The following is a 16,371-nucleotide window of genomic DNA, read 5'->3' on the forward strand; positions in this document are numbered from 1 at the left end:
GTTGATACGTGGTCGAACTGGTGAGCTCTGAACATGCTAGCATTGGAAAATGGTTTGTTTGATAGTAACAGGAAAAGTGTTCATGCTGAAAAGAAATAATAGCACCTTTATATGGTAAAGTAAAAGTATGCTTTTTATTTGTTCTGATTCAAATAACCTCCCCATGTAAGCTGTACATTGCTTTTTAAGATCTTATACCTGGGTAATTTTCTGTACTGGCTTAACCCCTTTCTGTTCTCTTTGGCTGTGTTATTACAATTTATCTCATGTTCTGTTTGTCCAGTTTTTCATCCTTGAAGAGCAGATGATCGAATAGTCATTTTTCTTTCCTCCTAGTGTTCTAAAATTTGCTTGTTGCTTCTGACATCATTTTAGTTTGCCCAATAAAGTAAATGGTATGCTGTCCTAATTAGAAATGCAGATACACCAAGTGTTTTACCCAAAGTATGTAATTAGCATTGTGTTTTCAAGTACCAGAAGAGAATATAATGATGTATTTTAAACTAGTACTATAACCATTGATTGAGGGTAAATTTTAAAGGCCTTGCTTTCAGGATCCCCAAGTTATTCTAAATCACCTATCCTCTGTTCCCTTCTTTTGTTATCCCAGAGATTGAAAGATCTCAAGCAGAGAGAGTTTGCTCGAAACGTTTCTTCAAGATCCCGCAAAGATGAGAAGAAACAGGAAAAAGCCCTTCGGCGGCTCCATGAGTTGGCAGAGCAAAGAAAACAAGCTGAATGGTGAGGATATTTTCTCTCAAAGGGTCTACAGATAATTATAATCCTTGAGATTTAAGATTATAATTTAAGAAGTATGATCCTTGCTTGACTGATGGTGGCGCAGTGGACAGAGCATTGACCTGGGACATTAAGATCCCAGGTTCAAAACCCAGAGGTCTCCAGCCTGAGTGCGGGGTCACTGACTTGAAGCCCAAGGTCTCTGGCTTGAGCAAGGGGTCATTGTCTTGGCTGGAGCCCCCCCATCAAGGCGCATAAGAGAAGCAATCAATGAACAACCTACCAAAAAAAGTGCCACAACTACGAGTTGATGCTTTTCATCTCTTTCCCTTCATGTTTGTCTGTCTTGCACTAAAAAAAAAAAAGAAAGAAAGAAAGAAAGAAAATTGTGATCCTTAAGTTTTTTGTTTCGTTTTGTTTTTCTAAGAGAAAGGATGAGAGATAGACTCCCGCATGCGCCCCACGCGGGCTCTGCCTGGCAGCACTCGTCTGGGGCCATGCTCACAGCTAAGGGTTTTTGTTTTGTTTTGTTGTGGTTTTTTTAGTGAGAAGAGGGGAGGCAGAGAGGCAGATTCCCACATGTGCCCTGACCAGGATCCACCCTGCAAGCCTACTGGGGGACAATACTCTGCCCGTCTGGGGCCATTGCAACCGGAGCCTTTTTTTGGCACCTGAGGCAGAGGCCATGGAGCCATCCCCAGCACCCAAGGCCAACTCACTCAAGCCAATCGAGCCATGGCTGTGGGAAGGGGAGAGAAAGAGAAAAGAGGAAGGGGTGAAGAAGCAGATGGTTGCTTCTCCTGTGTGCCCTGACTGGGAATCGAACCTGGGACATCCACACGCTGGACCAACCCTACCATTCAGCCAACCAACCATGACTACAACTGAACTATTTTTAGTGCCTAAGGTGGAGGCTCCATGGAAGCATCCTCAGCACCCGATGTCAATGTGCTCAAACCATTTGAGTCATGGCTGTAGGAGGAGAAGAGAGAAAAAGAGAGAAGAGGGAGGGGAAGGGTGAAGAAGCAGATGGTCACTTCTCCTGTGTGCCCTGACTGGTAATCAAACCTGGGACATCCAAATACCCTACCACTGAGCCAGCCGGCCAGGGTTAATTCTTAAGTTTTTAATATATCCTTCTTTCAACCTAAAAGCATATCTACACTTGGAGTATAACATTAAGAATATGCTATTCTGAGGCTGTATTTTACAGTCTGTGTGACCTTAAATTATCTAACCTCTGTGCCTCAGTTTCCTATATAAGATAGAGATGGTAATAGGAGTCTACTTCGTATAGTTGTGAGGAGTGATTAAGTTATTACTTTAAAAGTGCGTATAAGTATGCTTAGCACATAGAAGATGCTCAATAAATTACACAGCTATAATTGTTTCTTTCTCTAACATTGTTCTTATATAGAAAATCACATATATTACAATATTCTGTCTTATACCTAAAAAGTACTGGGGTACAGATTCAAGTGTTGTAGCTACCAGTTAAGTACTAAACACTCTGAAATATTGCTCTAAGATTCCTGTCTTATTGAATGTTCTTTTTAATGTTCTTCATGTTCTTGATTAACAATTTGGTGCTGGTTCCTGACCTGTGATGGCATAGTGGGTAAAGCGTCGACCTGGAATGCTGAGGTCACCCGTTCAAAACCCCGGGCTTTCCTGGTCAAGGCACGTACAAGAAGCAGCTACTATAAATTGATGCTTCTCGCTCCTTCCCCGCCACACTTTCTCTCAAAACAAAACAAAACAAAACAAAACAAACTGGAGCTGGTATTTTGCCTTAGGTGGAATATTTCCACCTAGGGCTAAATTTCTAAGCAACTACACTTTGGGGAACCCATCTTTGAGCATTTGAGGATTTCATGGGATATATGCCCCAATCAGAGAGGGACTGTGCCCCCATGTTTGTTTGTTTTTAATGGCTGGCCAGGCCCAAAGGAGGGAACTGATTGCAGTTAGAGAACAAACTGTGCCTATTAAATGTCTAGCCCAGTCAGGGCCAGTTTCCCAGTTTCTGGACTTACTAGATTTATTTATGTCTCTGGATCCTTTTTTACTTATTTACTTCTCGCGTTTTGGAGGCAGAAGGAAGGATGAGGTCACATATAGTGTAAGTTTTGAAACAGAATTGACTTATGAGCTCCAGTGAGTAAAACTGTCTCTAGATTCCTTCTTTGGCAGCTCTTTATTTAGTGAAAACATTCTTCTTGGGAGTGTTGCAAGGATACCTTCTTTTAAAAGTATGTAACAGGCTACTTTCTTGTTCAAGACATATTTTTTCGGCCTAGCGTGCGGAGGACCCGGGTTCGATTCCCGGCCAGGGCACACAGGAGAAGCGCCCATTTGCTTCTCCACCCCTCCGCCACGCTTTCCTCTCTGTCTCTCTCTTCCCCTCCCGCAGCCAAGGCTCCATTGGAGCAAAGATGGCCCGGGCGCTGGGGATGGCTCCTTGGCCTCTGCCCCAGGCGCTAGAGTGGCTCTGGTCGCAATATGGCGACGCCCAGGATGGGCAGAGCATCGCCCCCTGGTGGGCAGAGCGTCGCCCCTGGTGGGCGTGCCGGGTGGATCCCGGTCGGGCGCATGCGGGAGTCTGTCTGACTGTCTCTCCCTGTTTCCAGCTTCAGAAAAATGAAAAAAAAAGAAAGAAAGAAAAAAAAAAAAAGACATTTTTAATTTTGTGACAGAGAGAGGGACAGATAGGGACTGACAGACAGGAAGGGAGAGAGATGAGAAGCATCAATTCTTCATTGCAGCATCTTAGTTGTTTGTTGATTGCTTGTTCATATGTCCCTTGTCCAGGGGGCTCCAGCAGAGTGAGTGACCCCTTGCTCAAGCCAGCGACCTCGGGGTTTCAAACTTGGGTCCTCTGCATCCCACTCCGACACTCTATCCACTGTACCATTGCCTGGCCAGGCTAGTTCAGGACATATTTTAATACATGTTTTTCTTCAAAGGTGACTTTTATTTAGTCCTTAGTTTCATAAACAAACAGCTAAAAGAGGACCGAGTAATCCTTTGGGAGAATAAAAGGTTTTAAATGCTCATCAGGTATTGCATTGTCCTAAGTAAGGGTAATGCATGACCCCACAGTAAGTAATACTGAAATAACATGGCAAAGACTAAGCAAAAGATCAAGAGAAATCCCGTTTTTATTCAGTTTCAGGGTTTCTTTGCTGTGGGGTAGGTTTCATGGCACATGATGTCTGTTGCTATCCTGATCTGTTGGGTTTTCATCTTCCAGTAGCAAGAGTTCAGATAGCAAGAGATACCACATTATCCAAATATATTTGATTCCTGAGTTTAAGACTACTAGTAGCTAGGTTCAGATAACAATTATTTTATTCAAATATCTAATTCTCTTCTTTCTTCAGTTTGGCTTGAGAGATACCTTTGAAGTTCACATACTATAAAAATTTCAGACATAACAGAAGTTTAACTGGCTTTGAGGCTCTTCAGTGTTCCTGTATTCAGAGCTGAGACAGTCTTTGGTAGTATCATGCCCATAAAGAATCATAAAACCAGGCCCTGGCCGGTTGGCTCAGTGGTAGAGCGTCGGCCTGGCGTGCAGAAGTCCCGAGTTCGATTCCCAGCCAGGGCACACAGGAGAGGTGCCCATCTGCTTCTCTACCCCTCCCCCTCTCCTTCCTCTCTCTTCCCCTCCCACAGCCGAGGCTCCATTGAAGTGAGGGATGGCCCGGGCGCTGGGGATGGCTCCATGGCCTCTGCCCCAGGCGCTAGAGTGGCTCTGGTTGCAGCAGAGCGACGCCCTGGATAGACAGAGCATCGCCTCCTGGTGGGCATGCCAGGTGGATCACGGTTGGGCGCATGCGGGAGTCTGTCTGACTGCCTCCCCGTTTCCAGCTTCAGAAAAATACAAAAAAAAACACAAAAAAACAGAATCATAAAACCAAAGCCAATGCTTGGGTGGCTTGCCCAGGAGAAAGGCACAGGTCCTATTTTCTAAAACAGACATACTAGCCACAGTTTGCCATAGAGTAGCACAGTGGAGGTTTCTGACTGTTTAACTCAGAGAATATGTACATATTTAAAAATGAAATTTGAAAGCAGAGGAAATTAGGGTTGTTGGGTTTTTTAAAGCTAAATAGAACCTTTGTGAGTAGATTTTCAGCCATACATTTAATAGCATACTGATAGGTAAAATAATACAATAAGAAATGAACATGGATACAGGATGGGTAGGCTGTAGTGGATGGTAGTGATAAAAAGTATTTTAATTTTAGACACCTTAGGAAGAAATAGCAATAACTGTCTGATTTTGAAAATGTGGCTTGATAGATTAACAATGTGAGACTTTACCTAACCTCACTAGGGCAGTGTCCTGTATTAGCACAAAGCTAGGGAATAATTACTACTCCTTGTCTTTCAGATGTACCTGTGAAGAATGATAGAACATAAAGTATTTTAAATTTTTTATTTTTTTTTATTTTTTATTTATTCATTTTTAGAGAGGAGAGAGAGAGGAGAGAGAGACAGAGAAAGAGAAGGGGGGAGGAGCTGGAAGCATCAACTCCCATATGTGCCTTGACCAGGCAAGCCTGGGGTTTCGAACCGGCGACCTCAGCATTTCCAGGTCGACGCTTTATCCACTGTGCCACCATAGGTCAAGCACATAAAGTATTTTATAAAAAGTATGAAATATACTGCTAAACCTATTTTTTCTTTTTTCTAAACCATTGTGTAGTGCACCTGGAAGTGGTCCTATGTTCAGACCGACCACGGTGGCTGTAGATGAAGAAGGTGGAGATGATGATAAAGATGAATCTGCTACAAATAGTGGCATAAGTGCCACAGCCACGTGTGGACTAGCATCTGAACTCGGCACAGATAAAGGAGGACCTTTCACTGCAGTACAAACCAGTAATACCACTGGACTGGCACAGGCTTCTGGGTTAGTCCCCCAAGCTGTTAGCTTTGGTATTAAGAATAATCTGGGTACACCGTTGCAAAAATTGGGAGTGTCATTTTCTTTTGCCAAGAAGGCTCCTGTCAAACTTGAATCAATAGCATCAGTTTTCAAGGACCACGCAGAGGAAGGGACCCCTGAAGATGGAACAAAAGCTGATGAGAAGGGTTCTGACCAAGGACTGCAGAAGGTAGGAGATTCTGATGGTAGTAGTAATCTCGATGGTAAAAAAGAGGACGAAGACCCTCAGGATGGAGGGTCCCTGGCCTCCACATTATCTAAGTTAAAAAGAATGAAGCGAGAAGAAGGAACTGGAGCTACAGAGCCAGAGTATTACCACTACATCCCACCAGCACACTGCAAAGTAAAACCCAGTTTTCCCTTTCTACTTTTTATGAGAGCCAGTGAACAAATGGAAGCCGATAATAGTACACACCAAAAAAATACCCTAGAGAGCAAAAAAAGCAATTCTCCCAAGCCTAAAGGTTTCATCAGGGTGGCAGCAAACCAAGGAGCAGAAAAGACAGTTAGTGATATATCCGAGCAGCAGGCAGAAACCAGTATAGCTGAGCCCTCAGAACCTGGAAGCAAGGCTGAAACAAAGAAGGCCTCAGGGGGGGATATAACTGAGCAGAATTTAGAGAGTCAGAGTCAGGCTTCAGAGATCCAAATGTGTGAGTCTAACCCTTCTAAGGAAACCTCTCAGACCACCCCAGCAGGGAAAGAAAGCCATGAGGGACCCAAACATCCTACTGGTCCCTTCTTTCCAGTTTTAAGCAAAGATGAAAGCACTGCCCTCCAATGGCCATCAGAGCTATTGATTTTCACCAAGGCAGAACCCTCCATTTCATACAGTTGTAACCCTTTATACTTTGACTTTAAACTTTCAAGGAATAAAGATGCCAGAGCTAAAGGGACAGGAAAACCAAAGGACATAGGAGGCTCCTCAAAGGACCACCTCCAAGGCCTTGATCCTAGTGAGCCAAATAAAAGCAAGGAAGGTGGAGAAAACATAGAACAGTCCTCAGGAGACAGGATGGATGCACCTGCTTCCGGATCTGCCTGTCGCAGCCTCAGTAAGCAGGAGCCTGGCGGCAGCCATGAATCAGAAACAGAAGACACAGGGAGAAGCCTTCCTAGCAAGAAAGAACGATCTGGGAAGTCCCATCGACACAAAAAGAAAAAGAAACACAAAAAATCCAGCAAACACAAACGGAAACACAAGGCTGACCCAGAAGAGAAAAGCTCCAAGGTTGAGTCTGGCGAGAAATCTAAGAAGCGCAAAAAACGAAAACGAAAGAAGAATAAGTCAGCCCCGGCGGATTCTGAACGGGGGCCCAAACCAGAACCCCCTGGGAGTGGTAGCCCTGCACCACCAAGAAGAAGGCGGCGAGCACAAGATGACTCTCAACGAAGATCCCTCCCAAGTGAAGAAGGGAATAGTGGCAAGAAGGATGAAGGTGGAGGTGGTGGCAGCTCCCAGGATCATGGTGGGAGGAAACACGAAGGTGAACCTCCAACTTCATCCTGCCAGCGAAGAGCTAGCACCAAACGGAGCAGCCGGTCTAGCCATCGGAGTCAACCCAGTAGTGGTGATGAGGATAGTGATGATGTTTCATCACGCCGGCTGCACCAGAAGTCTCCATCCCAGTACAGTGAGGAGGAGGAGGAGGAAGACTCAGGCAGTGAGCATTCCCATAGCCGCTCACGGTCTGGCCGGCGCCACTCCTCACACCGTTCTTCCCGACGTTCTTATTCAAGTAGCTCAGATGCTTCTTCAGACCAGAGCTGCTATAGTAGACAGCGCAGTTACTCTGATGACAGTTATAGTGACTATAGTGACCGATCACGAAGGCACTCAAAGCGCTCCCATGACTCTGATGACTCAGACTATACCAGTTCTAAGCACCGGTCCAAACGGCACAAGTATTCATCTTCTGATGATGACTATAGCCTCAGTTGCAGCCAGTCCCGAAGCCGGTCTCGGAGTCATACCAGAGAGCGCTCAAGATCCCGGGGCCGCAGCCGCAGCAGTAGTTGTAGCCGCAGTCGGAGCAAACGGAGAAGCCGTAGTACCACAGCCCACAGCTGGCATCGGAGCCGGAGCTATAGCCGGGACCGCAGCCGCAGCACCAGAAGCCCTTCCCAGAGATCAGGCTCCAGGAAAGGATCGTGGGGTCACGAGAGCCCTGAGGAGAGGCGTTCTGGCCGTCGAGACTTCATTCGTTCTAAAATCTACCGCTCCCAGTCTCCTCATTATTTCCGAGCAGGCCGGGGAGAAGGTCCTGAGAAGAAGGAAGATGGCAGAGATGACGGTAAAGGGACAGGCCCACCCTCTCAGAATAGCAACGTTGGCACAGGAAGGGGGTCAGAGGGTGACTGCAGCCCTGAAGATAAGAACTTTGTCACTGCCAAACTGCTACTGGAGAAGATCCAGTCGAGGAAAGTAGAGAGGAAACCCAGTGTGAGTGAGGAGGTGCTGGCCACCCCTAATAAAGCTGGGCTCAAGCTCAAGGACCCCCCACAAGGTTACTTTGGGCCCAAGCTCCCCCCTTCTCTTGGCAATAAGCCTGTCCTTCCACTGATAGGGAAGCTTCCAGCTACCCGAAAGCCCAACACCAAGAAATGTGAAGAGTCTGGCTTAGAAAGGGGGGATGAGCAAGAACAGTCAGAGACAGAAGAAGCACCTCCAGGGAATAGTGATACCCCATTTGGACATCAGTACCCCTCAGAGGAAACAGCTGGCCCTTTATCAGACCCACCTCCAGAAGAGCCAAAGTCTGAAGAAGCTACTGCTGATCACCCTGTGGCTCCACTAGGCACCCCAGTGCACTCTGATTGCTATCCTGGGGACCCAGCCATCTCCCATAACTACCTCCCTGACCCCAGTGATGGGGACACCCTAGAATCCTTAGATAGTGGCAGTCAGCCAGGCCCTGTGGAATCTAGTTTGTTGCCTATAGTGCCAGAACTTGAGCACTTCCCCAGTTATGCGCCTCCCAGTGGGGAGCCTAGTATTGAGTCAGCTGATGGGGCCGAGGATGCTTCCCTGGCCCCCCTGGAGAGCCAGCCCATCACCTTCACCCCCGAGGAGATGGAGAAGTACAGCAAGCTCCAACAGGCTGCACAGCAACACATCCAGCAGCAGCTTCTGGCCAAGCAAGTAAAGGCCTTTCCAGCCTCTGCTGCCCTGGCCCCAGCCACTCCAGCCCTGCAGCCCATCCACATTCAGCAGCCGGCCACAGCCTCTGCCACCTCCATCACAACTGTTCAGCATGCCATCCTACAGCATCATGCCGCAGCAGCTGCTGCCGCTATTGGCATTCACCCACACCCTCACCCCCAGCCACTTGCTCAAGTACATCATATTCCCCAGCCCCACTTGACCCCCATTTCCTTGTCCCACCTTACTCACTCAATCATCCCTGGCCATCCCGCCACCTTTCTCGCTAGCCATCCCATCCACATCATTCCTGCCTCAGCCATCCATCCTGGACCCTTCACCTTCCACCCTGTTCCACATGCTGCCCTTTACCCTACCCTGCTTGCCCCACGGCCTGCTGCAGCAGCAGCCACTGCCCTCCACCTTCACCCACTGCTTCACCCCATCTTCTCAGGTCAGGACCTGCAGCACCCCCCCAGCCATGGCACATGAGTTGGGGGATGAGGGTCCAGGTAGGGCCAGGGATGGTGGACACATAGTCTTCCCTTGGGGGTGTTGAGCCATTAATACCAGCAAGTAGAAGCTGGAATGGGCAGTGTCTGATAGCCAAAGAATCGAGTTTTGGCTTGCAGGGGTGGTGTTAGATTTGAGATTTGCTTTGGGTTCACTATCAGGGATTTCCCCCCTTTCCTTCTGTCCTTCCCTCTCGTGTTTCTAAGCTAGGGAACATCAGTAAGTGCTACCCACCCCTCTGCAGCAACATCTCCACACGGTCAAGTTTAGATACTCCCTTCTTCCCTCTACTTTTTAACCTCTGCTCTTCTATAAATTTTAAAACATTTTCCTCCTCTCTGGCTGGCGGTTTGTCCATCTTGTCCTGCCTTCCCAGTGTCTTGGACCTTCCCCTGGTGACTGTATTCTCGGGTGAGGTGGAAAGGGAATCTGACCTAGAATCAGATGCCACTCGAGCTGTTTTTCATCCACTTCCCACATAGCCACACATTTGGCACTGTTGTCCTCATGTCCCTCATCCCAGAAGAGACATCGGCATATCCCAGAAAAGAAGATCCTATCATGATTACAAGTTATGCGGAACATAGAGTTGCTCATGTGCTTCCCCAGAGAGGAGCTCGTATGTCTGAAGGGTGTATTTTCTTCTGTCATGTTGATGTTTCCTTCTTAATTTATAGGATTTTCTAATGTAAAAAAATTGCACTGAACTCTATAAACGTAAATGCTGCTTTTTGTAGCTCATAAAAAAGGTTCTGTATTTGTAGTATACTGCAATAATATTTTTTACATCCAGCTCTTTAAGTGATCCTTGTTCTGGTGGCTTTGTGTAAATATGTTTGCCCTAGTTGAATTAAGAAACTAAAGGTTATGAAATGGAAACAAAAAATAAAGTATTTGTTTTCTGCTAGATGCAAAAATGACTAAGCATGTATATTTTATCAAGCTCATGTATTTTTTGAAGTTATGAACTATAAAAATGTTAAGACAAAAAAAGGGAACATTATTTAACATTTTTGCTGGGACAAAGTGTTCAGTCATTTGCATTAATCCAGCAACAGGTTTTTTGAACTAATGGGCATCAGTCAGCTCAGCTGGGACTGTCAGAGGGATACTCACTTATGACAGTCTCCTTCCTATGCTTTGCTGATTTTTACAGAGAAACAGATGGGCCCCACAGAGAAGGAAGATGTTGAAAAGCGTTATTTGAAGACAGATTCAGAGTGATTGGGAATTTCCTGGGTGCCTTGTTTCAGGCAGTCCATTTGCCTTCTTAGTACTTTAGGCTCCTCTGACTTTTTTTTTTTTATGTGCCTTTTGGGTTGGCTAGAAACAAGTTGAAGTAGACTGGGAAATGATAGAGTTGAGACAGTTTTCTTCCCCTTTTTGGGGGAGGTAAGCACGTTTCTAGATACTGCAAATTCTTTTGCTTCATAGTCTTTATGCCTTTGCCTCAGCTTAGTTTAAGTAGTAAAGGTTCCTTTTTTCTCTTCTGTGACACCATGACACCTATGAGAGGAAGTACCATCTCAATTCCTCTTCCTCTTGCCTTTCACTCAGGCTCAGACTTAATTAACACACTGACCCAAAGGTGTTTATGCTGCTGGTCTCATCTTTGGTGTGATATAGTTAGCAGTTCCCTGTTTGGCATGTGGCTAGAATTGGTTGGGTGGTCACCTGATAAGAAAAACAAATCCTAGTTACCTGGGCCAAGGCTCCGTGTTCTGCCTTTCTTCTCAAATTACCAAAATGAAAAGGTTTTGAACTTAGGAGAAGCAAATGCTAGACAAACAAGGCTCTGACTGAGCTTCCTACCTGTTCAGTGCTCCTGTGTGATTCAGAAGCATCACATTTTGATGACTAGCACTGGAAAAATGAAATCATGTCTTTGAAGTGAAGGGACTCATTTTTCTCTGCTTTCGGCCCATGTAAATAAGTTAAACAAGACAGTATTAACATTTTTGTGCTGCTTCCCATTAGTTGTAGTTTGAGCCATACTCTGGCTGCCTTTACCTTCCTAGGGGCAGTTTTCTTTAACTTCCAGAATAGTGATTTTAAAACTTAAAGAAAAAGGAGAAAATAGCCTATCCTTCCTTACAAGTGTAACAGAACAGATTGTATTTAAATTTATCACATATGATAGATATATCTATATATCTATATATATCTATATATATATATGCTGTAAAATTAGGGAAAGGAACTTTCTAATAAACCAATGATTTGTGGAAACTTAGCAGAGTCTGTTGTGATTGTTCCTCCATCCATTCAGGTTGGAAAGGGATGGAATTGTGGGTTATAAATAACATTTGTTTGAAGCGATCAAGAAATAGACTCGCCTGACCTGTGGTGGCGCAGTGGATAAAGCGTCGACCTGGAAATGCTGAGGTCGCTGGTTCAAAACCCTGGGCTTGCCTGGTCAAGGCACATATGGGAGTTGATGCTTCCAGCTCCTCCCCCCTGTCTCTCTCTCCTCTCTGTCTCTCTCTGTCTCTCTCTCTCCTTTCTAAAATGAATTTAAAAAAATTAAAGAAATAGACTCTTGTGAACACATTTTTTTCTCTTTTTAAGATTTTACTAATTTTATGGGGGGGGGGGGTAGCCAGAAGTATCAACTCATAGTGGCTTCACTTTAGTTGTGCATTGGTTGCTTGTCATATGTGCCTTGACCAGGCAGGCCCAACTTTTTTTTTTTTTTTAAAGTGAGGGAAGTTCTTTTTTTTTTTTTTTTAATTCATTTTTAGAGAGGAGAGACAGAGAGGGAGAAGGGGGGAGGAGCTGGAAGCATCAACTCCCGTATGTGCCTTGACCAGGCAAGCCCATGGTTTCGAACCGGCGACCTCAGCATTTCCAGGTCCTCGCTTTATCCACTGTGCCACCACAGGTCAGGCCAGGCCCAACGTTTTGAACTGGCAAACTCAGCATTCCAAGTCGACATGATATCCACTGCACCACCACAGGCCAGGCCTGAACTAGTTGTTTTGTTTATTTTTTAATTTATTTTTCTTTTCTAAGTGAGAGGAGGAGAGATAGACTCCCGCATGCACCCCAACTGGGATCCAGCCAGGAACCCCCCTCTGGTGGTGATGCTATACCCATCTGGGGCTGTTGCTGCAGTGCTCAGCAACCAAGCTTAGTTTTAGCACCTAAGGTGGAGGCTCCATGGAGCCATCCTCAGTGCCTGGAGTCAGTGTGCTCAAACCAGTTGAGTGATGGCTGCAGGAGGGGAAGAGAGGGAGAGGTAGAGAAGCAGATGGTCACTTCTTGTGACCTGACCAGGAATCCAACCCAAAACATCTACATGCCAAGCCAGCACTCCCACTGAGGCAAATGGCCCAGGCCTGAAGCCGTTGTTTTTGATGATTGGAATTGTGCTCAGAACTCAGGCTGCCCAAGTAGATGGGAAAGATGATGGTGTAGGAGGAAATATAGAAAAGTTTCTCAGTCTTAGGTACCTTGGGATGTACACTGCCTTTCCACTCCCATAGGATTTTCTATGTCCACCTTCATCTTAGATATGTAATCTGTGTAGTAGAATGTATGGCATGCAGGTGCTCATTAAATAAATAGGTTTGAAATTTCTGCCTTTGATTTTAGGATTTTGGATGAACTTCAGAGCAGTGGGATGACAAGAGTCTGCCTGGCCTTTGCCCTCCAGATGTATTGTATACCAGAACCAGTCCTGAACTATTCTCAATCTTTTAATACCAGTACAATGCTTGAGAGCTACCTAGTAAAAGGAAACATTCTTGATACTGAGCTGATAAAAGGCCTCTATCTACTGTATCAAAAAAATCACAGCCTGACCTGTGGTGACACAGTGGATAGAGTGTCGACCTGGAATACTGAGGTTGCCATTCGAAACCCTGAAATTTCCTGGTCAAGGCACATAACAACAAGCAATCAATGAACAACTATAGTGAGGCAACTATGATTTGATAATTCTCATCCTCCCCCCCCCCCCGTAAAATCAATAAATAAAATATTTTTAATTTATTTTTAAATCACAAAAGGTAAAGTTTAGCGTCAAAGTTAACTAGATTTGTAGTGATGCCTTGTCAAGCATTTCCATTCTTGCCAGAGACACCTTCACCTCCCCCTTATCAGTTCATGTCTGAATATTTACATTTACTGGCTGACCTCCCTGACTCTTCCTCAGCCTTTCAGGAAGGAGTAATACAATGTCTGTTTCTCTCCTATGTGTAACAGCGGTATTCTTACTGTGCCTAAAGAGAAGCTATTCAGCTTGAACCTTGGGTTGGATGCTCAGATCTGCTATTTTCCTAAAATAGCAAAATTCCTACCCAGAAAGAAAGGATGTTAAAAAATGAAAAGGAATTTGCCTGACCTGTGGTAGCACAGTGGAGAAAATGTCAACCTGAAATGCTGAGGCCACAAAATCCTTGGCTTGCCTGGTCAAGGCACTTATGAGAAGCAACTACTATGAACTGATACTTCCCGCTTCACACCCTGCCTTTCTATCCTTTCAAAAAATAAATCTTTAAAAAAAAGTTTCTGAGCAGGCAAGGTGCCAATTAAACCAGCAGACTGGCCCTTAGTGTGCTTTGTGAAGGTGTGTGCAATGCTTGTCTCAGCTGCCTGGGCTTGCAGCATAGACATACTCCCACACCCTCCATGACTTATCCAGGCCTTGTCAAGCATTTCCATTATTTGCCAGAGACACCATCACCTCCCCCTTATCAATTCATGTCTGAATTTTTGCATTTACTGGCTGACTTCCCTGACTCTAGGATGTAATTCCCTGTCCCAGATAAGCTTACTGGCTTTTTAGAATCTGAGTGCAGTTCATTTTGTATTCACTGCTTCCCAATAAAATTAGAAGTTCCAAGAGAACAGGGATGGATTCTTATTCTTCCTTTTTTTTCTTACTTCTTTAGAGCGTTTTACGGAGGTGAACACATAGTCAACATGTTGATTATATATGTTCAAGAAAGATATTATGGCCTGACCAGGCACTGACTCAGTGGCTAAAGCATCAGACTGGGACGCAGAGAACCCAGGTTCGAAACCCCAAGGTCGCCGGCTTGAGCGCAGTCATATCCAGCTAGAACCCGGGCTCACCAGCTTGAGTGCAGGGTCTCTGGCTTGAGCCCAAAGGTCTCTGGCTTGAACCCCAAGGTCGCTGACTTGAGCAAGGGGTCACTTGCTTTGCTGTAGCCCTCTCCCCCTCTGTCGAGGCACATATGAGAAAGCAACCAATAAACAACTAAGGTGCCACAACAAAGGATTGATGCTTCTCATCTCTCTCCATTTCTGTCTGTGTCTGTCTCTATCAAGAAAAAAAAGATATAGAAAGGAAACCAAAGATGATGAAAGATTTTTCTTTATGTACACATCACCCAGCTCAGTGCCAGGCACATGGTAGAAATCTAGTAATTGTTGACTTAAGCCTTAACAGAACTTTGAATCCATGGAGGGATTTTAGCACTCGGGTGGCGGGTCAGATGGAAAAGTGGGAGCAGCATGTCAGCAGCACCCCTCTGCCTACTGTCAGAGGGAGATTAACCCAGCTCTGACCCCAAAGGAAGGCACAGAGACAATCCTTATGGAATACCAAACTCCTCTTCCCAAATCTCATGTTCCACCTGTTCCCAATTTTATAATTTTTTAAAGGAAGGGTTTTTTTTTTTCTCTTTTAATTTATTGATTTTAGCCAGGGAGGGAGGAGGAAGGAGATAGAGTCAGAGATCTGTTCCTGTATGTGCCCTGACCAAGGATCGAACCAGCAACCTCTGCTTCAGGTCGATGCTCACAATGGAGCTTATCTGGCCAGGGCCACCTGTTCCTAATTTTAGTTGCTGGTACCACTGTCCTACCAGCCAACAAGGCACCAAAGTTTCAAATTACTTGACACCTGTCCACCACATCCAGTTACTGATTCTGGGATCATTGCTGCCTCTCTTCTTCTGCCACCAGTATCCTGTTTTAGGCCTCATCACCTTTAACCAAGAAGATTGCAGTTGCTCTCCATCTGATCTTCCCACTAAGTCCTGCCTTTTCCAGTTCCTTCTAGCCACAGGCAGCCAGTGTAATTGTCCAACTTAAAGCACAATAAATCAATGTATCTCTTATTCTCTGACATTAAAGATTAAAGTTCACATTCCATATAAGGCATCCAAGGACCTCCCGTTATTTGACCTCAGCCTTCCATTCTACATGCACCAGTCCACTCTATCCTGAGTCGACCACTTGCCCTTCCCTGTAATTGACCTTGGTGTTCTTCTGCCTTTCTTTGCTTAAACAGAGTGTGTAAAACCCCTTCATTCTCTGAGAAAAGGCAACATAGTGTAATGGTTAGTAACATTAAGCACAAACTTGTCTAAATCCACCCATTGACTATGTACACTTAGTCAGTTTACCTAAAAACTGCCAGTTTTGGCATTTATGAGATGGGCACAATGGTACCTATTTAATAGGGCAGTTACGAGGAGTACATGATATAAATGATTTCAGCTAGACATAATCTCTACCCTTTTCAAGGCGTCCTTTACTATTACTCTGCTGCAGTTACATTTTCATGTTTTAACTCCCTCTGGACTAACTTTTTTAAAGACCCTTGAACAGAATAAGCACTTATTAAAATCTTCAGTGAAATGTGAGTTAATTTGGGGCTACATAGGTTGACAATGGGAAGGTGGGAGGTAAGTATAAGACTGAGTTAAGGCCTGACCTGTGGTGGCGCAGTGGATCAAGCGTTGATCTGGAATGCTGAAGTCGCTGGTTCAGAACCCTGGGCTTGCCTGGTCAAGGCACATATGGGAGTTGATGCTTCCTGCTCCTCCCCGCTTCTCTCTCTTTCTCTATATCTCTCTATCTTCTCTAAAATGAATAAATAAATAAAAATAATTAAAAATAAATAAATAAAAGCACATGAAATGTTAAAAAATTATATAAAAAAAGACTGAGTTAAGTATTCTTTCTAATAGATGCACTACATACAGATCCTGGCACTCTGAAATCAGCAGTGAAGAAGTCTTGGGCTACAGTACAAAGAGCTTCTAAC

The 16,371-nt window shown here is 45.0% G+C and overlaps 1 protein-coding gene across 4 annotated transcripts in view; it reads left to right on the plus strand.

Annotated features, from left to right (window-relative positions):
- GPATCH8 (G-patch domain containing 8) overlaps window positions 1–11,583 on the plus strand; it is a 93,100-nt gene extending 81,517 nt beyond the window's left edge. For all 4 annotated transcript variants that reach the window (XM_066363957.1, XM_066363958.1, XM_066363959.1 and 1 more), the window contains 2 exons: window positions 611–741; window positions 5,453–11,583. In XM_066363957.1, the coding sequence (XP_066220054.1) occupies window positions 611–741; window positions 5,453–9,329 (4,008 nt within the window). In that variant the 3' untranslated portion in view covers window positions 9,330–11,583. The remainder of the gene's footprint in view (window positions 1–610; window positions 742–5,452) is intronic.
- The last annotated feature ends 4,788 nt before the right edge of the window (window positions 11,584–16,371 follow it).

Source organism: Saccopteryx leptura, chromosome 2, assembly GCF_036850995.1.
Source record: "Saccopteryx leptura isolate mSacLep1 chromosome 2, mSacLep1_pri_phased_curated, whole genome shotgun sequence".
Lineage (NCBI taxonomy): Eukaryota > Metazoa > Chordata > Mammalia > Chiroptera > Emballonuridae > Saccopteryx > Saccopteryx leptura.